Source organism: Ursus arctos, unplaced genomic scaffold (assembly GCF_023065955.2).
Source record: "Ursus arctos isolate Adak ecotype North America unplaced genomic scaffold, UrsArc2.0 scaffold_10, whole genome shotgun sequence".
Classification (NCBI taxonomy): domain Eukaryota; kingdom Metazoa; phylum Chordata; class Mammalia; order Carnivora; family Ursidae; genus Ursus; species Ursus arctos.
The window spans coordinates 77,484,650-77,510,524 of NW_026622764.1; the positions used below are offsets into that span (position 1 = coordinate 77,484,650).

Here is a 25,875-nt window from a genome sequence, read left to right on the forward strand (position 1 = left end):
AAGAAAGAAAACAAGGCAAAGAGGTTCTGTGATTTGCGCAGACACACACATCAGTAAGCCAAGAGCCATATTCTCACTGAGACGTATCTGAGCCTACAGCTGAGCCTCCCTCTCTAGCTTAGGACCACAATACCATGGAAAGATGTGGGAAGCAGGACAGATGAGGGATTGTATCGATTCAGATACCACCACCTAACTTACAGGACTGTTACAACAACAACATACAACATAAATAACAAGAAAAGGTATGCTGTAGCTTGGATTTTGGTCTCTAACATAGCCAACTGGTTCAAAATCCTACGTTCATTCCTACCAAGTATTGGATCTTGATTCGGCATCTGGTAGTTATAGCCTTTTCTATTTTTAATAAACTTTACTAACTTTAATAAACTTTATTTTTAGTAACACTAAAGAGTGTGTTAGGAGGTGAACATCCGTGAACACAGCAGTTAATTGAGCACAGAACCACTCTGGGGCCTAAACACTCCCCCACTCTGCCACCCCCCACCACAGCAATGTCATGGATCTGGAGTTTGAATCTGTCATTCCCTTTTGTTCTTTTTAAAAATGGTTTTGCCATAAATACATATATCCTAAAAAATCTACAGTTGTTTGTTTCTTAGCTTTACAAAAATTGGTATTGTGTGCCTGGGTGGCTCAGTCAGGTAAGCATCTGGCCTTCGGTCATGATCTCGGGGTCCTGGGATCAAACCCCTTATTAGGCTCCCTGCTCAGCGGGGTGTCTTCTCCCTCTCCCTCTGCCCCTCCCTCCTGCTCATGCTCCTACGCATGCCTGCATGCAATCTCTGTCTCTCAAATAAATAAAATCTTTAAAAAGAAATTGATATCTACAATAGCTAATTTTGTGTGTCAACTTGACTGGACTAAGGGATGCCCAGATAGCTGGTAAAACATTATTTCTGGGTGTGTCTTTGAGGGCCTCAAATCAGTAGAATGAACTAAAGATCTGCCCTCATCACTGTGGGCAGGCATCACCCAATCCTCTGCATTGAGCTGGGACCTCCATCTTCTGCCTTAAGACATCAGGAATCCTGGTTCTTGGACCTTTGGGCTCCAGGGCTTACACCATCAGCTCTGTGGTTCTAAGGCCTTTGGACTCAGACCGAAATTATACTACCAGCTTTCGTGGGTCTACATTGCAAATGGCAGGTTGTGAAACTATTCTAAACCTTCATAATCACGCATGCCAATTCTTCATAACAAACCTCCTTTTATATATACATCTTGTTGATTCTGTTTCTCTGGAGAATCCTAACTAATACAGTATCATACTGAGGAAATTCTTTATATATTTTGAGAACCAATCCTCTGTTTTTTTCACCTTTTGTAATGGGAACTTTGATGAATGGAACTGTTTTGCAGTCAACTTTATCAGTTTTTTCTTTTATGGTAGTTTTTGTGTCTTGTTTCAGAAATCCTCCCCTACCTCCAAGGTCTTAAAGATATGATCCTTTATCCTCCAAATACCTAATATCTAACTATCCCCCTTATATTTAAGGCCTTAATCCATGAGGATTTGGTTTTTGTGTATGGTTTCTTCCACATGGATAACCAAGTATCCTCACACCATCTATATATAAAGAGCTTATCTTCCCCCCCAGATGTGTGTTGCCACTTACCATCTATCCAGTTTCCACATCTGCAACAGTCCTAGTCAGAGGGCTCTACTCAATTAACTAATGTAACCTTCCGGATGCCAAGTAAATACTGTATCTAGTTCTACGGTTTTATACAGCAGGTTTTGATAACTACTGGGATAACTGGTTTTGGCTTTTCGTTTGTCTTCAAAAGAAATTATAGAATTGTTTATAAATTCCATGAAAAATTATGATGGGAAGTTGACTGGAACCACAGTGACACTATAGACAAATTGAAGAAAATGGCAAATTTATAATATTGTGCTTATTAATAAAATGGTATAAATTTTAATAACTTCCAAAAAGTTTTTATAATTTTCTCCATACAGGTCTTACAGATCTTCATATACAATATTCTTAGCAATCTTTTGAAAGTGTTGCTACTGAAAATTTTCTCATCCCCCTACCTTTTTTTAATTGAAGTGTAGTTGACACACGTTACACTAGTTTCAGGTGTACAACATAGTGATTCAACAACTCTATACCTTGGGCTATGTTCACCACAAGTGGAGCTTTCATCTGTCACCACAGAACACTATTACAATACCACTGACTACATTCCCTACATTGTACCTTTTATCCTGGTGACTTATTCATCCAATAACTGGACGCCTGTATCTCCCACCACCCTTCACCCATTTTGCCATTTGTCCTATCCCCTCCCCTCTGGCAACCACCAGTTTGTTCTATTTATGGATCTGTTTCTGCTTTTTATTTATTCATTTGTTTTGTTTTCTAGTTTCCACATATAAGTGATATCATATGGGGGTATTTGTCTTTCTCTGACCTATTTCAGTTAGTATAATACCCTGTAGGTCCATCCATGCTGCTGGAAATCTCATTCTTTTTTATGGTCGAGTAATATTCCATTGTGTGTGTGTGTGTGTGTGTGTGTGTGTGTGTGTGTGTGTGTACGTACACACACCCCACAGCTTTTTTATCCATTCATCCATGGATGGGACACTTGGCTTGCTTTTATATCTTAGCTATCATGAATAATGTTGCAATAAACATAGAGGTGTATATATCTTTTAGAATTAGTGTTTTCCTTTTCTTTTCTTTCCTTTTCTTTTCCTTCCCTTTTCTAATTTCTTTCAGAATTACTGAGTCATAAGGTGTCTTTTCTTAATTTTTTGAGGAACATCCATAATGTTTTCAACAGAGACTGTACCAATTTACATTACCCCGCGGTTCACAAAGTTTCCTTTTTCTCCACACCCTTGCCAATGCTTTTTATTTTTTTGACTGAAAATTAACTTTTTAAGATTACATTTATTATTTATGTAGAAATGTATGCAGAAATGTACATTGTATAGAAATAGAGAACTGTAGTTAACTTTTCTATATTGGTCTTATATCCAGTCACCTTGCTAAACATTTAACATTTCTAAAGATTTGTGGATTGAATTTTTCATATATATAACATCTGATAATGAGAAGCTCTGCGGGCGGAGGCTTCCTTCCCAAAGCTTATATCTTTTGTTTTTCACTGTCTTACTCAACTGGGTAGACCTTAGACTAATGTGGAATAACAGTGGTGACATATGTTTGCCAAAGGTTTAATGTTCTTTATTAATTTGAGAAAGCTTCCTTTTATTCATAGATTGCTAGGTTCTGTTTTTTAAAAAATCAACAATGTTCAGGGCTTGGGAGTTAAGATGGCGGAGGAGTAGGGGACCCCTTTTTCAGCCAGCCCCCTGAGTCGAGTTGAATAGGTATCAGACCAGCATGAACATCCACGGAATCAGCATGAGACGCAGGAAGATACATTTGGATCTACAATGAACATCTCCAGCGCTGAGTATTGATGTACGAAGCAGGGAGCCGTGAAACCGCGCACAGATATCGGAATATAAATGGAAGGGGGGGGGAGCAGCCGCATTCGGGCGGGAAGCACTAGCCACCTGCACCGGGGAGCGGGCGGACTCGTGGATCGGCACCTGCGAGAGAGCAGACTGAGACTGTGAGCCGGGGAACGTACGCCACCAGACTGAAACGGAGCTCCAGTGTGCTCACTGGACCCAGAATGAGACCGGGAGCTCTGGAGCGCGTGGGGGCGGCGGGCGACGGGCGGCTGGCGGTGTTACAAACACAAAGGACAGGGGTGCCTGGGTAGCGCAGTCGTTGAGTGTCTGCCTTCGGCTCAGGGCGTGATTCCAGCATTCTGGGATCGAGCCCCGCATCAGGCTCCTCCCTGAGAGCATGCTTCTTCCTCTCCCACTCCCCCTGCTTCTGTGCCCTCTCTCGCTGGCTGTCTCTATGTCAAATAAATAAATAAAATCTTTAAAAAAAAAAAAGAAAAAAGAAAAAAAAGAAACACAAAGGACAGAGACGCGCCGGCCCTGGAAGTGAGGGCTGGGACGCCGGGTGTGGGGCACACATCCCGGGACGCTGCAGGGTTGAGCAGCACCAACAGAAACAGAGTTAAGGTGGCCAGAACATCAGTGGAGAATGGTCTGCGATCCCTCTGTTCTGAGACAGAGGCTGAGATTCGGCCACTGCTGCTCTGACTCTCAGAACAGGCACAGCAAACCTCCAGGGAAAGCCACCAGAGAACAAAAGCCTGGAAACACCGGCTCACAGTGTGCCCACCCCCAGGCCCCCTCGCAGGGCACACGGAGACTCTACCCAAACAGGGATGCCTGAGTATCGGCACGGCAGGCCCCTCCCCCAGAGGGCAGGCTGAAAAATCAAGAAGGCCACATCCCTAAGATCCTTATAAAACAAGGGCACACAGCCTGGGTCCGGTCAATAATTTGGGCTCTGGACAACCCCGCAATCTCTCCTCATCAGAATGACGAGAAGGAGAAATCCCCCCCAGTGAAGAAAAGACAATGAGTCTGTGGCCTCTGCCACAGAACTAATGGATATGGATATAACCAAATTATCAGAAATGGAATTCAGAGTAACAATGGTCAAGATGATTTATAGACTTGAAAAAGTATTAACGAAAATGTTAATGAGAACATAGAATCTCTAAGGGCAAAAATGAGAGCGAATCTGGCAGAAATTAAAAATTCTATGAGCCAAATGCAGTCAAAACTAGAGGCTCTGACCGCCAGGGTGAATGAGGCAGAAGAATGTATCAGTGAATTGGAGGATGGGTTAGTCGAAGAGAAAACTAAAATAGAATCTGGACTTAAAAAAATCCACGCCAACGAATGTAGCTTACGGGAGATTACTGACTCAATGAAATGTTCCAATGTCAGATCATCGGCATCCCGGAGGGGTGGAGAAAAACAGAGGTCTAGAAGAGATATTTGAAAAAATCGTAGCTGAAAACTTCCCTAATCTAGCAAGGGAAACAAACATCCGTGTCCAAGAGGCAGACAGGACCCCTCCCAAGGTCAACCATGACAAACCTATGACACGTCACGTCATAGTGCAGGTCGCAAATATTAGATCCAAGGATACAGTATTGAAAGCGGCCAGGGCAAAGAAATTTCTCACATACCAAGGCAAAGGTATCAGAATTACGTCAGACCTGTCTTCACAGACCTGGAATGAGAGAAAGGGCTGGGGGGGCATTTTTAAAGCTCTTTCAGAGAAAAACATGCAGCCAAGGATTCTTTATTCAGCAAGGCTGTCATTCAGAATTGATGGAGAAATAAAGACCTTCCAGAATCGCCAGTCATTGACCAATTTCATATCCACGAAACCACCCCTACAGGATATTAAGGGGGGTTGTATAAAGGTAAAAAGGCCCCAAGAGTGATACAGAACAGAAAGTTACAATCGATAGAAACAAAGACTGTACTGGCAACATGGCATCATTAAAATCATATCTATCAATATTCAGTCTCAATGTAAATGGCCTAAATGCTCCCATAAAACGCCACAGGGTTGCAGATTGGATAAAAAGACATGACCCATCCATTTGCTGTCTACAAGAGACTCATTTTGAACCTAAAGATACATTCAGACTGAAAGTAAAGGGATGGAATACCATCTTTCACGCAAATGGACCTCAAAAGAAAGCTGGGGTAGCAATTCTCATAACAGACAGATTGGATTTTAAAATAAAGACTATAGGTAGAGACACAGAAGGGCACTATAATATTCTTAAAGGATGTATCCAACAAGTAGATATGACAATTTTAAATTTATATGCCCCCAACAGGGGCGCCTGGGTGGCACGGCGGTTAAGTGTCTGCCTTCGGCTCAGGGCGTGATCCCGGCGTTATGGGATCGAGCCCCACATCAGGCTCCTCCGCTGTGAGCCTGCTTCTTCCTCTCCCACTCCCCCTGCTTGTGTTCCCTCTCTTGCTGGCTGTTTCTATCTCTGTCAAATAAATAAATAAAATCTTTAAAATAAAAAAATGCCCCCAACAGGGGAGCAGCAAGATACACAAACCAACTCTTAACCACAATAAAGAGACATATAGATAAAAATACGTTGATAGTAGGGGACCTCAACACTCCACTATCAGAAATAGACAGAGCACCCATGCAGAAAATCGACAAAGAAACAAGGGCTTTGAATGCCATACTCGACAAGTTGGACCTCATAGATATATATAGAACACTACACCCCAGAACCAAAGAATACTCATTCTATTCTAATGCCCATGGAACATTCTCAAGAATAGACCATATTCTGGATCACAAAACAGGTCTCAACCGATACCAAAAGACTGAAATTATTCCCTGCATATTCTCAGACCACAACGCTTTGAAAGTCGAACTCAACCACAAGGAAAAATTTGGAAGAAACTCAAACACTTGGAGACTAAGAACCATCCTGCTCAGGAATGACTCGATAAACCAGGAAATCAAAAATCAATTTAAACAATTTATGGAGACCAACAAGAATGAAAACACAATGCTCCAAAACCTATGGGACACTGCAAAGGCAGTCCTAAGGGGGAAATACATAGCCATCCAAGCCTCACTCAAAAGAACAGAAAAATCTAAAATGCAGTTTTTATATTCTTACCTCAAGAAGCCGGACAGCAACAGAGGGACAGGCCTAATCCACGCACGAGGAAGCAGTTGACCAAGTTTAGAGCAGAAATCAATGAATTAGAAACCAGGAGTACAGTAGAGCAGATCAACAGAACTAGAAGCTGGTTCTTTGAGAGAATCAATAAAATTGACAGACCACTGGCAAGACTTATCCAAGAGAATAGAGAAAGGACCCAGATTATTAAAATTATGAATGAAAAAGGAGAGGTCACAACCAACACCAATGAAACTGGAAGGATTATTAGAAATTTTATCAACAGCTTTATGCCAATAAATTAAGCAATTTGGAAGAGAGGGAGGCCTTCCTGGAAACCTATAAACTACCAAGACTGAAACAGGAAGAAACTGATTTTTTAAACAGGCCAATTAATTATGAAGAGATTGAAACAGTTATTAAAAACCTTCCAAAAAACAAAACTCCAGGCCCGGACAGTTTTCCTGGGGAATTCTACCAAACATTCAAAGAAGAAATAATACCTATTCTCCTAAAGCTATTTCAAAAAATAGAAACAGAAGGAAAGCTACCAAACTCATTCTATGAGGCCAATATTACCTTGATCCAAAACCAGGCAAAGACCCCCTCAAAAAGGAGAATTACAGACCGATTTCCCTAATGAATATAGACGCCAAAATCCTGAACAAGATACTTGCTAATAGAATCCAACAGTACATTAAAAGGATTATCCATCATGATCAAGTGGGATTCATACCTGGGATGCAAGCGTGATTCAATATTCGCAAATCAATCAGCATGATACATCATATCAACAAGAAAAGACTCAGGAACCATATGATCCTCTCAATTGGTGCCCAAAAAGCATTTGACAAAATACAGCATCCTTTCCTGATTAAAACCCTTCAGAGTGTAGGAATAGAGGGTACATTTCTCAATCTCATAAAAGCCATCTATGAAAAGCCTACTGCAAATATTATTCTCAATGGGGAAAAGCTGGAAGCCTTTCCCTTAAGATCAGGAACATGACAAGGATGCCCACTCTCGCCACTATTATTCAACATTGTACTAGAAGTCCTTGCAACAGCAATCAGACGACAAAAAGGGATCAAAAGTATCCAAATCGGCAGAGAAGAAGTCAAAATGTCTCTCTTCGCAGATGACATGATACTCTATATGGAAAACCCAAAAGAAGCCACTCCCAAACTATTAGAAGTTACAGAGCAATTCAGTAACGTGGCAGGATACAAAATCAATGCTCAGAAATCAGTTGCATTTCTATACACGAATAACGAGACTGAAGAAAGAGAAATTAGGGAATCCATCCCATTTACAATAGCACCAAAAACCATACGTTACCTTGGAATTAACTTAACCAGAGACGTAAAGGACCTATATTCTAGAGACTATAAATCACTCTTGAAAGACATTGAGGAAGACATAAAAAGATGGAAAGATATTCCATGCTCATGGATCGGAAGAATTAACATAGTTAAAATGTCCATGCTACCCAGAGCAATCTACACTTTCAATGCTATCCCGATCAAAATACCGAGGACATTTTTCAAAGAACTGGAACAAATAGTCCTTAAATTTGTATGGAACCAGAAAAGGCCCCGAATCTCCAAGGAACTGTTGAAAAGGAAAAACCAAGCTGGGGGCATCACAATGCCGGGTTTCGAGCTGTACTACAAAGCTGTGATCACAAAGACAGCATGGTACTGGCACAAAAACAGACACATAGACCAATGGAACAGAACAGAGAGCCCAGAAATGGACCCTCAGCTCTTTGGGCAGCTAATATTTGATAAAGCAGGAAAAAACATCCGGTGGGAAAAAGACAGTCTCTTCAATAAATGGTGCTGGGAAAATTGGACAGCTACATGCAAAAGAATGAAACTTGACCACTCTCTCACACCATACACAAAAATAAACTCCAAATGGATGAAAGACCTCGATGTGAGACAGGAATCCATCAAAATTCTAGAGGAGAACATAGGCAGCAACCTCTACGACATCGGCCAAAACAACCTTTTTCATGATACATCCCCAAAGGCAAGAGAAACAAAAGATAAAATGAATTTATGGGACTTCATCAAGATTAAAAGTTTCTGCACAGCCAAGGAAACAGTCAGAAAAACTAAGAGGCAGCCCACGGAATGGGAGAAGATATTTGCAAATGACGCTGCAGATAAAAGACTGGTATCCAAGATCTACAAAGAACTTCTCAAACTCAATACACGAGAAACAAATAAACAAATCATAAAATGGGCAGAAGATATGAACAGACACTTTTCCAATGAAGACATACAAATGGCTAACAGACACATGAAAAAATGTTGAAAATCATTAGCCATCAGGGAAATTCAAATCAAAACCACACTGAGATACCACCTTACGCCAGTTAGAATGGCAAAAATAGACAAGGCAAGAAACAACAATTGTTGGAGAGGATGTGGAGAATGGGGATTCCTCCTACATTGTTGGTGGGAATGCAAGTTGGTACAGCCACTCTGGAAAACAGTGTGAAGGTCCCTTAAAAAGTTAAAAATTGAGCTACCCTAATGACCCAGCCATTGCACTACTGGGTGTTTACCCCAAAGATACAGACATAGTGAAGAGAAGGGCCATATGCACCCCAATGTTCATAGCAGCAATGTCCACAATAGCTAAATCGTGGAAGGAACTGAGATGCCCTTCAACAGATGACTGGATTAAGAAGCTGTGGTCCATATATACAATGGAATATTACTCAGCTATCAGAAAGAACGAGTTCTCAACATTTGCTACAACATGGACGGCACTGGAGGAGATAATGCTAAGTGAAATAAGTCAAGCAGAGAAAGACAATTATCATATGATTTCTCTCATCTATGGAACGTAAGAACTAGGACGATCAGTAGGGGAAGAAAGGGATAAAGAAAGGGGGGGTAATCAGAAGGGGGAATGAAACATGAGAGACTATGGACTATGAGAAACAAACTGAGGGCTACAGAGGGGAGGGCGGTGGGGGAATGGGATAGGCCGGTGATGGGTAGTAAGGAGGGCACATATTGCATGGTGCACTGGGTGTTATACACAACTAATGAATCATCGAGCCTTACATCGAAAACTGGGGATGTACTGTATGGTGACTAACATAATATAATAAAAAATCATTATAAAAAAAAAAAAAAGGAAGGGGGAATGAAGCATGAGAGACTATGGACGCTGGGAAAAAAACTGAGAGCTTCAGAGGGGAGGGGGATGGGGGAATGGGATAGGCTGGTGATGGGTAGTAAGGAGGGCATGTATTGCATGGTGCACTGGGTGTTAAACGCAACTAATGAATCACTGAACTTTACATCAGAAACCAGGGATGTACTGTATGGTGACTAACATAATATAATTAAAAAAATCAAGAATGTTCTTGAATCAGTTTTCTCCTTTACACAGTGAATTCCTAGGGAACACCTAACTTGATCATAAGAGGTAATGTTTTTATATACAGCTAGATTCAATTTGCTAATGTTTTGCTTGGGATATTTACATAAGCGTGGCCTGTCGTTTTCCTTTCTAACAAAGTTTTTGTCTCATTATGGTTCTGAAATTACAATAAGCCCATAGTATGAGTTAGCGTTCTTTATTTTTAGGAAGACCTTTTTATAAGTTTGGTAAGCTCTTGAGTATGAAACTATCTGCACCTGGTGTTAAATTTTTAAGGTTATTTTAAATTACTATTTCACATTCTTTAATAGTTATAAAACTATTTAATTTTTATATTTCTTCTTGGATTAGTTTTGCTGAACTATATTTTTCTAGGAATTTTCCCATTTCATTCTGTTTTCACATTTATTGGTAAAAAAACTGCTCAGAGAATAGTCTTTTTAATCTGGATACAATCTATGACCATGTCTTTTTCATTGGAAATATTGTTTGGGTAAGCACCCTTTTTTCTCCATAATCAATGTTGCTAGAAGCTTGTCTATTAGTCTTATCAGTGAACCAACCTCTGGCTTTATTTATGCTCTTTACCACTGGAGGAGGTCACGAGAGGATGTGACTTTGGGTTGACCTACAGCTGGATCTGAGTAATCGGAGGGGTCTCCTTATAATGTACATTCTACCCACCATTCCCACACTAGGAACTATTTCAAGGACATAGCCTTGAGAATATAAGGTGTTGCTGAGACCATTTAGACTAAACATGTGACTGAACCCAGTTAAAGCCTCTATATAAACTTCTAAGATTCAGGGAAGGGGTGTGTGTATGCACATGTGCAGATTTATCTACTCATCTTGTGGTCAACAAAGGCAAGCCTCGTATATAAGTTCCCTTCCTTATTAAACCAGCCACCTATTAATCTGAAATGGCCAGCCTCTTCCTTTGGTCATTTCCTGCACTTCCCATACTGGGGCTGGTTTCAGATTTCACCCAGGCAAATTCTGAGTTTGCAAACCAATACCTACTATCTGTTCTTTATTGTTTATATCCCAACAGGAATGCTGCTATTGGGCATTTGCCCTGTGGGTAACCTCTTTCCTCCCTCCATCTACTCCTCCAAGAAAGTATCACAATTTCTTGCAAGCTCAGCAATGTATAAAAAAGCATGTTTTACACTGTATTCAGAATCTAGTTGTTCTGCAGTATGAGAGCCACCCAGAGTATCTAGCCTGCCACATACTTTGAAGTATTTTAAAAATTATCTTCAATTGTTTCTTAAGATTCACAAATAAGTTTTATCAGGTTAATCTCCTTTGTTTATTCTGTCCTAGTTTTATACACACACCACTCTTTTTATTACTATTCCCTATAGCTATTGTACTCTGTATTCTACACATGATTCTCCCCTCCTTGGCAGCCAATTCCAACATCCCCAGGACAGCATTTATAATATAATCTTATTTATCAAGTGTTACTTACTGTAAAGTTAAAAGGGCAGAATACAAATAAGTCTGTATTTGATAATTTTCTGAAAGAAATCTAGTAAGATATAGAAACAGACTGCTTGGCAAGAGTAGGTAATGTAGAAAACCAAAATCTTTATAATTTCTAAATGTGTTGAGCACAGTATAGGAACTCAGAAAATATCTGTTTAATGAATTTAGAAATCACAGAATGACTCACGTCTTCAATATAAAAATGTATTAAAAAATGTCAGGAGATTTGCTAAAATATACTCCATTATTTTCTGATCAGAATTACATTGGGAGCGAAGAAGAAGGAGAGTGAGATAATATGGTACATTTACCCTGAAACAATACTGCAAAATGACTACGCACATACCAGAATTCTCGTCTGCTTGGCACACACTGTCTAGAACCTCCCGATCACCTTCTGCAGCTATATATGCCCAAGTATCAGTTTCATCTCTTGCATTTCTCCTTTCTTTAAGTAACTGCTTGTTTTCCTTGGTTTTGTGATCTTCTGTGATTTTACAATCTAGTGGTATTTCTTCTCTTTTCCGATTATTCTCAGGAATATCATTTTTTTCTTCTGGAGTTAATTTAAAGAAATCAAATGCATTTCTGATTTCCTTAAATGCTGGTGAAAAAATAAGACAGAATAAATATGAGTCACAAATTTCTACTGTAATCCAAAGAAAATCTGGGTGTTAAACAGTTATTTTTGAAATTTTTACTCGAAGCCATGAAGTTATTTTAACTGGCCTTTGTATTGGCTGCTTAATATTTCGAAACGGTCTCTAAAGTGAATGGCTGTTAATTAAGTGTTCAGAACTAGTCCCAGTTTTGACAAAGGCCTACTGAAGATGGTGAGCCTCAAAATACTCCTAGTCATGCCACCACGGTCCTTCTGCTGTAAAACAACTGCATACAACTGTATCCTTCAGGTAACCTTGCACAAGAATGATTCCTGGTGGTGAGTAGGGGAAACAGAAGGGTGCCAGCACACTGACTATGCACTAGTAAAATTATACTTGATGTCTGTGAAAATCCACTCAGCTTTAAACTAAAGATCAAAGTGGAAAAAATAGTGGCAAAACACTAGCTGTGACATAATAACCTCCAAAAAGGGCACAACAGAACAAAATTAGGAATAACTCCATTATAAACTCTGGGTACACAGCAGACAGGTTTTATTAGCAGGGATGTTGAAAACTGGACTCCCAGGTAGGTACCATTATAAATGGAATGAATAACAGTTTAAGACTATATATTTAAAGTAAAAGTGTATCTGAAATTGGCAATTAAGATACTAGGAAGAAGAAAAAAATTAACCAGCTCCAATTTTACAGTATTTTGAATCTCTTTTTGAAGAATATATGTTTAAAACTATAGTACTCTGACTAGATAGCCTTTAAGTTATAATTACTTTATGCATAATCCATCAAAACAAGTGCTCCTTCCCAGCTTCTAATACCCTACTACTTACTGCTAAGTCACAGCTTAGGCTTAAAACCAAAATCTAGGGACGCCTGGGTGGCACAGCGGTTAAGCGTCTGCCTTCGGCTCAGGGCGTGATCCCAGCATTATGGGATCGAGCCCCGCATCAGGCTCCTCCACTGGGAGCCTGCTTCTTCCTCTCCCACTTCCCCTGCTTGTGTTCCCTCTCTCGCTGGCTGTCTCTCTGTCAAATAAATAAATCAAATCTTAAAAAAACAAAAACAAAAATCTACTTTCAATATTACCCTTAGCTATATACAGCTTTTGGGAGAAAAACCAGGGGAAATTATCTATCTCTTAGAATCGCTGCTTCATGAGAACATGTGTTCCAAGTACTTTTGGTACATGAACTAAAATATCCATTGGGGTTTTATTCAAATACTATAATGGTGACTGTTTTATAAAGTACTTGATTCTAGTATTGACATGTCATGGATTCTCAATATGTTCTATCTTTCTGATCCAAAATTTACATTCAATATGGTATTTATACAAATGACTCAGAGGTAAATACAACACATGTATTAACAATAGTTTATCTCATTCAGCATCCACTATAAACAGAGACATTTACTTTTCTACCACAACTGATTTACAGTGTCTCTGTAATTCTAGCGTACTCTATCAAAAGTAGAATGAACAAAGTGAACAGAAGAGAAAAAAATTAATTACAGAAATAATATGAATTGTTATACAATAAACTAAAGTAATTGCTTAAATAAAAGAAGCATAAAGTTCTAAATTCTCCAGTGAATGAAATTTTCTAGTTCTACGACATTGCAAGTTAGGAAAGAGAGATTGTCTTCACAGTAAATTAAATTCTTTGTATAAAAGACAACAATGGTAAATGATAAAATGTTAGTATTCACACTCACTCTTTAATCCCTTCGGCTCTTTACGGCCTTTTTCTTCCTTGTCCAAATCATGCCTTTTCTGGTTTTTTTCTTTGGGTTCATTTTTTTTAATCTCTTTCTCCTGAAAAAGACATATGAAAGACCCAAAACAGGAAGAGAGAAAGAACTGATATTATGTATCTGAAAACTGGAAAACGCAGGTTCCTGGCATCAGTGGCTGCATTTTGGATACCATAACCACTAATTATTAAATCTTTTTTCACATCAACTGCTTCCTCAATCAGGATTATCCCTCAACCGTGATGATTTCCAAAATATCAAATTCAAAATCTAACACCTCACTCTAAATATTTTTTCATTATTAAAAATAAATTCCAAAAAAAATACTATAGTCCTACTAACCAAACATCACTATTTTTAATCTCTTCACATTCTCCCTTCTGATCTTTCTAAATTTACATAGACAATTTGTTTAAAATTCATTCTCCTGGGGCGCCTGGGTGGCACAGTGGTTAAGCGTCTGCCTTCAGCTCAGGGCGTGATCCTGGCGTTATGGGATCGAGCCTCACATCAGGCTCCTCCGCTATGAGCCTGCTTCTTCCTCTCCCACTCCCCCTGCTTGTATTCCCTCTCTCGCTGGCTGTCTCTATCTCTGTCGAATAAATAAATAAAATCTTAAAGAAAAACAAATTCATTCTCCTTTATTTATAGTGCATAGATATTTGTAACGACTGAGTTCATATGTGTAATTTTCTTCAGCTTAACATTTTATAAACTTTTCTATTTTTGCTACATTGACCTCATAATTAGTATTTCAATTGAGAGATAACAGTCCCAAAGTTGATACAACAACATTTTCTTAGTTATTTCCCTCATGGGCAGACAGTTAGTTGGACTGGTATTAGTTTTAGTGAAACTACACTGCCATAAATATCTTTGTATACCTAGCTTGTCCCCCCTTTAAAATTATTTCCGTAAGATAAATCCACAAAGAATAATGGATTTAAAAAAAAGATCTTTTTATAGCCTTTGATGAATATTGCATATATGAATACTTTCATAATGTGGAAAATATTTACATTTTGACAAACCATACAAAAATAATTTTTATACTAAGGGATAAAATCCTATTAAGCATTTTTTTTAAAGATTTAAAAGGCTTATAAGTATTTGTGCATATCATTTAAGTAAAAAATAGTATATTAAGACAGAAGGGGGAAAATATCAAGTAAGGAAAAGCTAAGCTGATGAAGTTTGTTTTCAGCATTACTACACAATGCTACATATCATCCGAGTACCCCCAAAAAAATCATTTTATTCACACATTAGCCCTCAATTTTCTAGTTATAATCTAAAAAAAAAAGCAAGTTTTAAGACTAAGAGATAAGCTTGGGAGGTCCAAAAGCTGGATGATCTTCAGCATTTATAACTGCTTATTCTAGTCACATATTAAGTAACTCCCTAACCACAGAAAAACTATTCTTATAGTTTCACTGTTTCCTCTTTGTTTTCGTGCAATTTCTTGACCACTCAAAAAGAGTGCCAGCTTGATGTGAACACTTCTGTATTCTGTAAGATTCTGACTGCCCTTCAACCAATCCCCAGAGTACTTACCTCCCCACCTGAGTCAGGGGACCTGAGGCCTCTCTCTTCCACACCTGCTCTTGAACTCTTTTGTGTCTGGACAGGTGCAGGGGGCAGCTTATCCAACTCTGTGGTGCTTTTGCCTTTGTCCTGATTCCTTTGCTTCTTATATATAGTTTTCTTCTCTAGGAAAAGGTTCCTGTTTTCTAGTGTTTTGCTCTCTTTAAGTTCCTCAGTCTTTCTCAGTTTCTTTCTTTTTCTCTTTGCTTTGACATCTGCATCCTCATCAGCACTCACAAAGCCATCTGGCTGTTTATCAAAAACATCTTGAACTGCATCTTGCCCTGCTTTATCTTTTATGCTTTTAATCTTCTGTTTCTCTTCTCTGTTGTCAGAATGTAAATCTTCATTGTCATCTTCTTGAAAAGGGGAGTCATTAAATATACTTGATTCAGATTCCAACTGAGATTCAACACATTTCTCTTTTTTTGTTTTTCTGTTTTCTTTGGAATCTTCTCTTAATTTATTCTTTAAATCTCTTATTTCACCCTTTTTAACTTTCTTTAATTCCTTAGTTTCTTTTGTATCCTCTTTTTTGGGCTTTTTGGATTCCTTTAATTCTTCTTTGGCTTCTGAAATTCTTTTCTTTGTCCTTAAATCAAAAACTAAACTTTCAGAGGAGCTCTCCAGCTCTGGTTTGGATTTATCTTTTAGTTTCCCAGTCTTTGCTTTTTTCTTTTTCATATCATCTGGGCTTTTCTCTTCTCTGTGCCTTAATTTCTTCTTTTTCTTCTTTGGAGAAGTATCTTCCTTTGTCTCACTTTGCTGATCACTATCAGAATTTGCCTCAAATATGTCATTATTTAAGGACAGTCTCTATAAAATATAAAAAACACTTTAGTCATTAACATAGCAATTTAAAGGTTTTGGAAAAGTAGTACTAATGAAATCTGGTAGAAATGTTTTTATTTTTGGGGTGCCTGGGTGGCTTAGTCGTTAAGCATCTACCTTCAGCTCAGGGCGTGATCCCGGCGTTCTGGGATCGAGCCCCACATCAGGCTCCTCCACTGGGAGCCTGCTTCTTCCCCTCCCACTCCCCCTGCTTGTGTTCCCTCTCTCCTTGGCTGTCTCTCTGTCAAATAAATAAATAAAATCTTAAAAAAAAAAAAAAAAGAAATGTTTTTATTTTCAAGCAGTTTCACAACTTCTTAAAATTATTTATCTAAATTGAAGTTGTATATTATTTCTGTCTCTGATTTAGCAAATAGGTCTTGGCGATGATAGTGAGTCTCATTTTAAAAAAGCAGATAAACACAGTGACAAAAAAATGTGTCGCTGATGGTCCCAAACTAAAGCAGAAATGAACAAAAGCCTTATGTATGGTGTGTTTTATATGATTTGAAGTTCAAATTTTCCAAAAACACCAAGAGAGTAATTTGTACAGACTTTCTTGGCTGCAAAAAAGTAGCTACCAATCCAAATGCAAGGTTTTTAAAGATTGGATCCTAGATATCCTTAAAGGTGCTGTTGTATTTCACAGTTAGTTACATATGGAATGAGCAAGACTACACACAAATCTTACTTCCCCAATTGATTTGATTTGTTTTATAACCTGAAATATCTACTATGAAAAATGTATTTTTCATTGCTAACAACAACCAAACCAAACCAAAACCAAACAAAAAAACCCACACCTTAAAAATATTTATAATAGACACAAAAACACTATGCAAAGTATTTTCAGTTCCCATTTCCCCAAAGTCTTTTCTTCTAAATGACGTGGGGTGGAAAGGGAGGAAAGACAGATACATTTTAAAAATGTTTTCCCAGGCGCCTGGGTGGCTGTGTCGGTTAAGCGTCGGCCTTTGGCTCAGGTCATGATCCCGGGGTCCTGGGATCGAGTCCCACATCGGGCCCCTGCTCAGTGGGGATTCTGCTTCTCCCTCTCTCTCTGCTGTTCTCTCTGTACAAAATAAATAAAATCTTTAAAAAAATTTAATAAAAAAATAAAACCCGCATTCTTCCTATAGTGTCTAAGAAATGAACATCACTGAGGTTAACAAAATAGTGAGAGTATGGTAGAACTGGCATAACTTTTTCATCTCCCTGAATTGCTTCATAAAAAGACAGAACTACGGGGTGCCTGGTTGGCTCAGCTGGTAGAACATGTGACTCTTGTTCCTTAGGTCATTAAGTTCAAGCCCCATGCTGGGTGCAGGGTTTACTAAAAAAATAGATAGATAGATAAACAGACAAAGTTAGTAGGATAGCAAAACAAAACCCCCCACAGACAACATCTACAACAAAATTAAATAGCAAAGTATCCCAGTGAACCCCAAAATATAAGTATGGGGACAAATTACTAACAGCTGTAAGACTGTTATGAATACCTACACAGGAGAAAGCACATGGGAAAAATCACTACAAATACTGACAAGTCAATTTGACAAGAGTGGAAGGAAGGGGCAGAAGCTGTACATGTACAGGGTGACTGCAGGTGTCTGTGGACATGAGAAGGGCTGGCCTGGGCCAGGTCCTGTGAACCCTCAAAAGTAATTGCCAATGGTCTCTTCCAGGACTTCTATGACAAAGCCCCCAAATGAGGAGAAACTGCTGAGATTAGATTCCAAATAAAGTAGGACAGGAAACACAGAAACAAAGAAAAGAGAAGATGCAGATATGGGGTGGGGGGAGTGAGGCAGAGTAAAACCAGGAAAAAAAATCCCATTAAGTCTAAGGCCATATTTTTTAACCCTTCATAAAAATAATAAAGGAGACTGCTCAGAAGCCATTAAAAAAAAAAAAAAATCTTGTTCTCTTCTTCTGCCTTCCAAAACATCAGAAAAAGTAATTTCATATCAATATACGCGGCAGAAAATGATTAGGGTAAAATATCTTACTAAGTGGTTATAAGAAAAAATAGACCAAGGAATAGAGTACTCTAAAACAATAAAAGCAGGCCAGAAAGACAGGCCTAAAAAACAGTAGAGAAAATAAACAAAAATATTGAGGCATCACACAAAAAGACCAAGTCACTTAGAAGAGAAAGAAATTCAGATTCATCTTTAGAGAGTAGTGTTTTATGCCAGTTAACAACAGAATAACACATCAAGATATTCAACAAAAGCAATGTGAGTCAAGGAATTTACATCCAGTCAAACTGGCTTTCAGATATAAAGACTGCCAACAACTATTATGAAATACAAGAACTCTAAGAATATTTTCCCCCTGAGTCTTTCTACTACAGAGGTGGTTCTAAAATCCTAGCATGCATCAGAATGCTGGAGGGGTTATCAAAACACAGGCATGGGGTGCCTGCGTGGCTCAGTCGGTTAAATGTCCATCTCTTGATTTTGGCTCAGGCCCTGATCTCAAGGTCATGAGACTGAGCCCTGTGTTGGGCTCTGTGCTCTCCCTCCCCCTGCTCACTCTCTCTCTCTCAATCTCTAAAATAAATAAATAAAATCTTAAAAAAACCCACAAAACCCACAACTAAGAAACTCCAAAAACACAGGCAGCTGGTCCCTATGAAGCCCAGAGATTACATTTCTAACACCTTCCCAGATGAGGATAACTGATGCTTCTGGCCTGGAGTCCGTACTTTGAGAACCACTAAAGAATGAGCTTCAGATAACCAATAATGACTGGACAGACATCAAAATAAAGGCAGGTAGAAACTATTAAATAGATATTTGCTTTTAGAATTAAGACTGAATGATGGCAATAAGAGAGTATAGTATGTAACAGTCACTAAATACTCTTGATAATAGAGCAGCTATCACAATAATGGGGAGAAAAATATTAAACAACACATAGTATTCTTGCTGATTGCCTTATAGTTCTAAACCAAGAGTAAAGGAACAGTACTTCAAATCAGATATGAAGGGAGAGAGAACTCAGCAAGAAGATAGGTACTAATTAACCACCAAAAGAACCTGATTATCAAATTGTTAACATAACAACCGAAAAGAAAAAAGATCAATCCAAAGAACTTTTGAATGCTAAACATCTTCGGTGAATATGCTTACAAAAAGAACTGCAAATAAATTTGGAGTTTCACAACAGAATGGGTGTAGTAAATCTGAAACTAATTCCTCATTTTTATAGGACTGAGTAAATGAGTATATATAATGTTGGTGGGAACCAGCGTTCTGACAGTAGGAAATGGGAAACAGACTATGGCCAGGTAGAATGAGAAGACCCTGAGGTCATGGACTGAAATTACAGACACCAATACCAATTTATGACTTAAACAAACTGACATATATTTTTACCTTTAACTCTGTCTACTTAAAGAGCCTAGAAATAATCATACCCCAGTAAGTAGTAAGTACATCTTGGTTTTGTTTGTTGTTATTATTAGCATATATTATTTGCTTCAGGGGTACAGGTCTGTGATTCATCAGTCTTACACAATACATAGCACTCATCACAACACATACCCTCCGCAAAGTACATCACCCAACCACCCCATCCCTCCCCACCCCCACTCCAGCAACCCTCAGTTTGTTTCCTGACATTAAGAGTCTCTTATGGTTTGTCTCCATCTCTGGTTTTGTCTTCTTTCATTTTTTCCTCTCTTCCCCTATGATCCTCTGCCCTTGTTTCTTAAAATCCACATATCAGTGAGATCACAATTGTCTTTCTCTGACCAACTTATTTCACTTAGCATAATACCCTCTAGTTCCAACCATGTCGTTACAAATAGTAAGATTTCATTTTTTGATGGTTAATATTCCACTGTAAATATATACCACATCTTCTTTCTCCATTCATCTGTTGATGGACATCTCCTCTCTTTCCATAGTTTGGCTATTATGGACACTGCTGCTATAACATTGGGGTGCACATGCCCCTTTGGATCACTACATTTGTATCTTTGGGATAAATACCCAGTAGTGCAATTGCTGGGTTGTAAGGTAGTTCTATTTTCAACTTTTTTGAGGAACCTCCATATTGTTTTCCAGAGTGGCTGCACTAGCTTGCATTCCCACCAACAGTGTAGGAGGGTTTCCCTGTCTCTGCATCCTTGCCAACATCTGTCGTTTCCTGACTTGCTAATTTTAGCCATTCTGACTGGTGTTTGAGTTGGTATCTCATTGTGGTTTTGACTGTATTTCCCTGATGCCGAGTGATGTGGAGCACTTTTTCATGTGTCTACTGGCTATTTGTATGTCTTCTTTGGAGAAATGTCACTTCATGTCTTCTACCCATTTCTTGATTTGATTATTTGTTCCTTTGGTGTTGAGTTTGATAAGTTCTTTATAAATTTTGGATACTAGCCCTTTATCTCATATGTCATTTGCAAATACATTCTCCCATTCTGTCCGCTGCCTTTTGGTTTGTTGACTGTTTCCTTTGCTGTGCAAAAGCTTTTTATCTTGATGAAGTCCCAATAGTTCATTTTGGCCCTTGCTTCCCTTGCCTTTGGCAATGTGTCCAGGAAGAAGATGCTGCAGCCGAGGTCAAAGAGGTTGCTGCCTGTGTTCTCCTCAAGGATTTTGATGGATTCCTGTCTCACATTTAGGTCTTTCATCCATTTTGAGTCTATTTTTGTGTATGGTGTAAGGAAATGGTCCAGTTTCATTCTTCTGTATGTGGCTGTTCAATCTTCTCAACACCATTTGTTGAAGAAACTGTCTTTTTTCCATTGGATATTCTTTCCTGCTTTGTCAAAGGTGAGCTGACCATAGGAGTTGAGAGTCCAATTCCTGAGTTCTCTATTCTGTTCCATTGATCTATGTGTCTGTTTTTGAACGAGTACCAAACTGTCTTGATGATTACAGCTTTGTAATAGAGCCTGAAGTCTGGAATTGTGATTCCCCCAGCTTTTTTGGTTTTATTTTCAATATTCCCTCTGCCGATTCAGGGTCTTTTCTGGTTCTATACAAATTTTAGGATTATTTGTTCCATTTCTGTGAAAAAAGCTGATGTTATTTTGATAGGGACTGCATTTGAATGTGTAGACTGCTCTAGGTAGCACAGACATTTTCACAATATTTTTCTTCCAATCCATGAGCATGAACATTTTTCCATTTCTTTGTGTCTTCCTCAATTTCTTTCATGAGTATTCTATAGTTTTCTCAGTAGAGATCCTTTGCCTCTTTGGTTAGATTTATTCCTAGGTATCTTATGGTTTTTGGTGCAACTGTAAACGGGATCGATTCTTTAATTTCTCTTTCCTCTGTCTCCTTGTTGATGTATAGAAATGCAACTGATTTCTGCACGTTGATTTTATATCCTGATACTTGACTGAATTCCTGTATGAGTTCTAGCAATTTTGGGGTGGAGTCTTTTCAGTTTTCCACATAAAGTATTATATCATCTGCAAAGAGTGACTTCTTCTTTGCCGATCGGATGCCTTTTATTTCTTTTCGTTGTCTGATTGCTGAGGCTAGAAATTCCAGTACTATGTTGAACAGCAGTTATGATAGTGGACATCTCTGCCATCTTCCTGACCTTATGGGAAAAGTTCTCAGTTCTTCCCCACTTAGAATGATATTCGCTGTCTGTTTTTCACAGATGGCTTTTATGATATTGAGGTATGTACCCTCTATTCCTACACTGTGAAGAGTTTTCATCAAGAAAGGATGCTGTACCTTGTTAAATGCTTTTTCTGCATCTATTGAGAGGATCACATGGTTCTTGTCCTTCCTTTCATTTACATAGTGTATCACAATGATTGATTTGTGGATGATGAGCCACCTTGCAGCCCAGGTATAACTCCCACTTGGCGGTGGTGAATAATCCTTTTAATGTACTGTTGGATCCTATTGGCTAGTATTTTGGTGAGAATTTTTGCATCCATGTTCAGCAGGGATATTGGTCTGTAATTCTCCTTTTTGGTGGGGTCTTTGTCTGGTTTGGGGATCAAGGTAATGCTGGCCTCATAAAATGAGTTGGGATGTTTTCCTTCCATTTCTATTTTTTGCAAACAGTTTCAGAAGAATAGGTATTAATTCTTCTTTAAATGTGTGGTAGAATTCCACTGGAAAGCCATCTGCCCCTGGGCTCTTGTTTGTTGGGAGATTTTTGATTACTGCTTCAATTTCCTTGCTGGTTCTGGGTCTGTTCAGGTTTTCTATTTCTTCCCGGTTCAGTTTTGTCTAATTTGTTGGTATATAGTTGCTCATAATACACTCTTATAATTGTTTGTATTTCTTCAGCGTTGCTTATGCTCTCTCTTCCTTCATTCATGGTTTTATTGATTTGGGTCCTTTTTTCTTTTTGAGAAGTCTGGCCAGAGGTTTATCAATCTTATTATTTCTTTCAAAGAACTAGCTCCTAGTTTCATTGATCTGTTTTACTGCTCTTTTGGTTTCTATTTCGTTGATTTCTGCTTTAATCTTTGTTATTTCTCTTCTCTTGCTGGGTTTACATTTTATTTGCTGTTCTTTCTCCAGCTCCTTTAGGTGTAGTATTAAGTTGTATATTTGAGAACTTTCTTTTTTTTTTAATTTTATTATTTTTTAATTTCTTTTTTTTTTTTAAAGATTATTTATTATTTGAGAGAGAGAGAGAGACAGCCAGCGAGAGAGGGAACACAAGCAGGGGGAGTGGGAGAGGAAGAAGCAGGCTCCCAGTGGAGGAGCCCGATATGGGGCTCGATCCCAGGACTCTGGGATCATGCCCTGAGCTGAAGGCAGACGCTTAACGACTGAGCCACCCAGGCGCCCCTAGAACTTTCTTGTTTCTTAAAAAAGGCTTGTATTGCTGTATACTTCCCTCTTACGGCCGCATTGTTGCATCCCAAAGGTTTTGAAAAGTTGTGTTTTCATTTTCATTTGTTTCCATGAATTTTTTAAATTCTTCTTTAATTTCCTGGTTGACCCATTCATTCTTTAGTAGGATGCTCTTTACACCACATGTATTTGAATTCTTTCTAAATTTTCTGTTATGATTGAGTTCCAGTTTCAAAGCACTGTGGTCTGAAAATATGCAGGGAATGATCCCAGTCTTTCTGTACTGCTTGAGACCTGATTTGTGACCCAGGATGTGATCTATTCTGGAGAATGTTCCGTGTGCACTTGAGAAGAATGCGTATTTTGTTGCTTTAGGATGGAATGTTCTGAATACATCTGTGAGGTCCATCTGGTCCAGTGTGTCATTCAAAGCCCTTGTTTCTTTATTGATCTGCTTAGAAGATCTGTCCATTGTAATGAGTGGGGTGTTAAAGTCCCCTACTATTATTGTATTATTGTCGATGTGTTTCTTTTATTTTATTACTAATTGGCTTATATAATTGGCTGCTCTCATGTTAGGGGCATAAATATTTACAATTGTTAGATCTTCTTGTTGGGACGGACCCTTTAAGTACAATACAGTGTCCTTCCTCATCTCTTACTGTAGTTTTTGGTTTAAAATCTAATTCTTCTGATATAAGGAGTGCCACTCCAGCTTTCCTTGATGTCTATTAGCATGATAAATGGTTTTCCACCCCCTCGCTTTAAATCTGGAGGTGTCCTTGGGTCTAAAATGAGTCCCCTGCAGACAGCATATCGATGGGTTTTGCTTTTTTATCCAATCTGATACCCTGCGTCTTTTGATTGAGGCATTTAGCCCATTTACATTCAGGGTAACTATTGAAAGATATGAATGTAGTGCCATCGTATTGCCTGTAAGGTGAGTGTTACTGTATATTGTCTCTGTTCCTTTCTGGTCTATGTTATTTTGGGGTTCTCCCTCTGCTTAGAGGACGCATTTCAATATTTTTTGTAGGGCTGGTTTGGTGATTGCAAATTCTTTTAGTTTCTGTTTGTCCTGGAAGCTTTTTATCTCTCCTTCTATTGTGAATGACAGCCTAGCTGGATAAAGTATACTTGGCTGCATATTTTTTTTCATGACTGTATCATGCCAGTCCTTTCTGGCCTGCCAGGTCTCTGTGGATAGGTCTGCTACCAATCTAATGTTTCTACCGTTGTAAATTATAGACCTCTTGTCCCGAGCTGCTTTCAGAATTTTCTCTTTGTCTCTGACATTTGTAAGTTTTACTAGTAGATGTCGGGGTGCTGACCTATTTTTATTGAATTTGAGGGGGGTTCTCTGAGCCTCCTGGATTTTGATGCCTGTTTCCTTCCCCAAATTAGGGAAGTTCTCCGCTATAATTTGCTCCAGTATACCTTCTGCCCCTCTCTCTCTTTCTTCTTCTTCTGGGATCCCAATTATTCTAATATTATTTCACTTTATGTTATCACTTATCTCTCGAATTCTCCCCTCGTGATCCAGTAGTTGTTTCTCTTTTTCTCAGCTTCTTTATTCTCCATCATTTGGTCTTCTTTTCACTAATTCGCTCTTCTGTGTCACTTATCATGCAGTTAGAGCCCCCATTTTTTATTACACCTCATTAGTAGCCTTTCTGATTTTGACTTGGTTAGATTTTATTTCTCCAGAAAGGGATTCTCAAGTGTCTTCTATGCTCTTTTCAAACCCAGCTAGTATCTTTATAATTGTTACTCTGAACTCTAGTTCTGACATCTTACTAATGTCCGTATTGATTAGGTCCCTGGCAGTCAGTATTGCCTCTTGATCTTTTTTTTTTGAGGTGAGTTTTTCCATTCTGTCATTTTGTCAAGAAAAGAATAGATGAACAAAAGAGCAAAATGCTAAAAGGGTAACAACCCCAGAGAAATATACACGAAACAAATCAGAAGAGACCCAAAAAGAAAAAAAGAAAAAAAAAAAAGAGTATGATCAGGCTGGTGAATAGAACAGAGTCATACACTAGATTTTGGGTGTTTTTTGGTCTGTTAGAAGACACTCCATCCCAAAATTTTAAAGAAAGAAAAATTTCTATGTATACAAAAATAAGGTTAAATACATTGAAGGGATGGAATATGACTGTAAAAATGAAAATTTAAAAAAGATTTTAAAAAAGGAATTGATAAGAAGTGGTTGAAAAAAGAATTAAAAAAAAAAAAAAAAAAAGAATGTGCTCAGGCAGGTGAATAGAACAGAGCCACACACTAGATTTTGGGTGTATTTTGGTCTGTTAGAAGAAACTGCATCCCAAAATTTTAAAGAAAGAAAAACTTTTATATATACAAAAAATAAGGGTAAATACAATAAAGGGATAGACTATGACTGTAATGAAACTTAAACGAAAATTAAAATGAAAATGAAATTTAAAAAAGATTTTTAAAAAGGAATTGACAAGAAGTTGGTTGAAAAAGTTAAGAATTATTAAAAAAAAAAAGAAAAAAGAAAGAAAATTTAAAAAATTAAAGTTGAAAGACTGAAGAATCATGGGGGAAAAGCCATGAATTCTAAGTGCTGTACTCCCCTAATGCTGGAGTTTGCAGCTCTCATTGATGGGTAAATTTGGTTTTGGCTGGATATTCTTGCTGATCTTCTGGGGGAGGGGCTTGTTGCATTAATTCTCAAAGGTCTTTGCCCCAGGCAGAATTACACCATCCTTGCCAGGGGTCAGGCTAAGTAGTCTGCTCTGGTTTGCTCTCTGTAGCTTTTGTTTCCTGAAGGC

At 38.4% G+C, this 25,875-nt stretch overlaps 1 protein-coding gene across 2 annotated transcripts in view; it reads right to left on the minus strand.

The window, feature by feature from the left end:
• The window catches only part of MPHOSPH8 (M-phase phosphoprotein 8), a 68,254-nt gene that overhangs the window by 25,167 nt on the left and 17,212 nt on the right, over window positions 1–25,875 (minus strand). For both annotated transcript variants that reach the window (XM_026492940.4, XM_057309840.1), the window contains 3 exons: window positions 15,429–16,274; window positions 13,836–13,935; window positions 11,843–12,100 (listed from right to left, as the gene is read on the minus strand). In XM_026492940.4, the coding sequence (XP_026348725.2) occupies window positions 11,843–12,100; window positions 13,836–13,935; window positions 15,429–16,274 (1,204 nt within the window). The remainder of the gene's footprint in view (window positions 1–11,842; window positions 12,101–13,835; window positions 13,936–15,428; window positions 16,275–25,875) is intronic.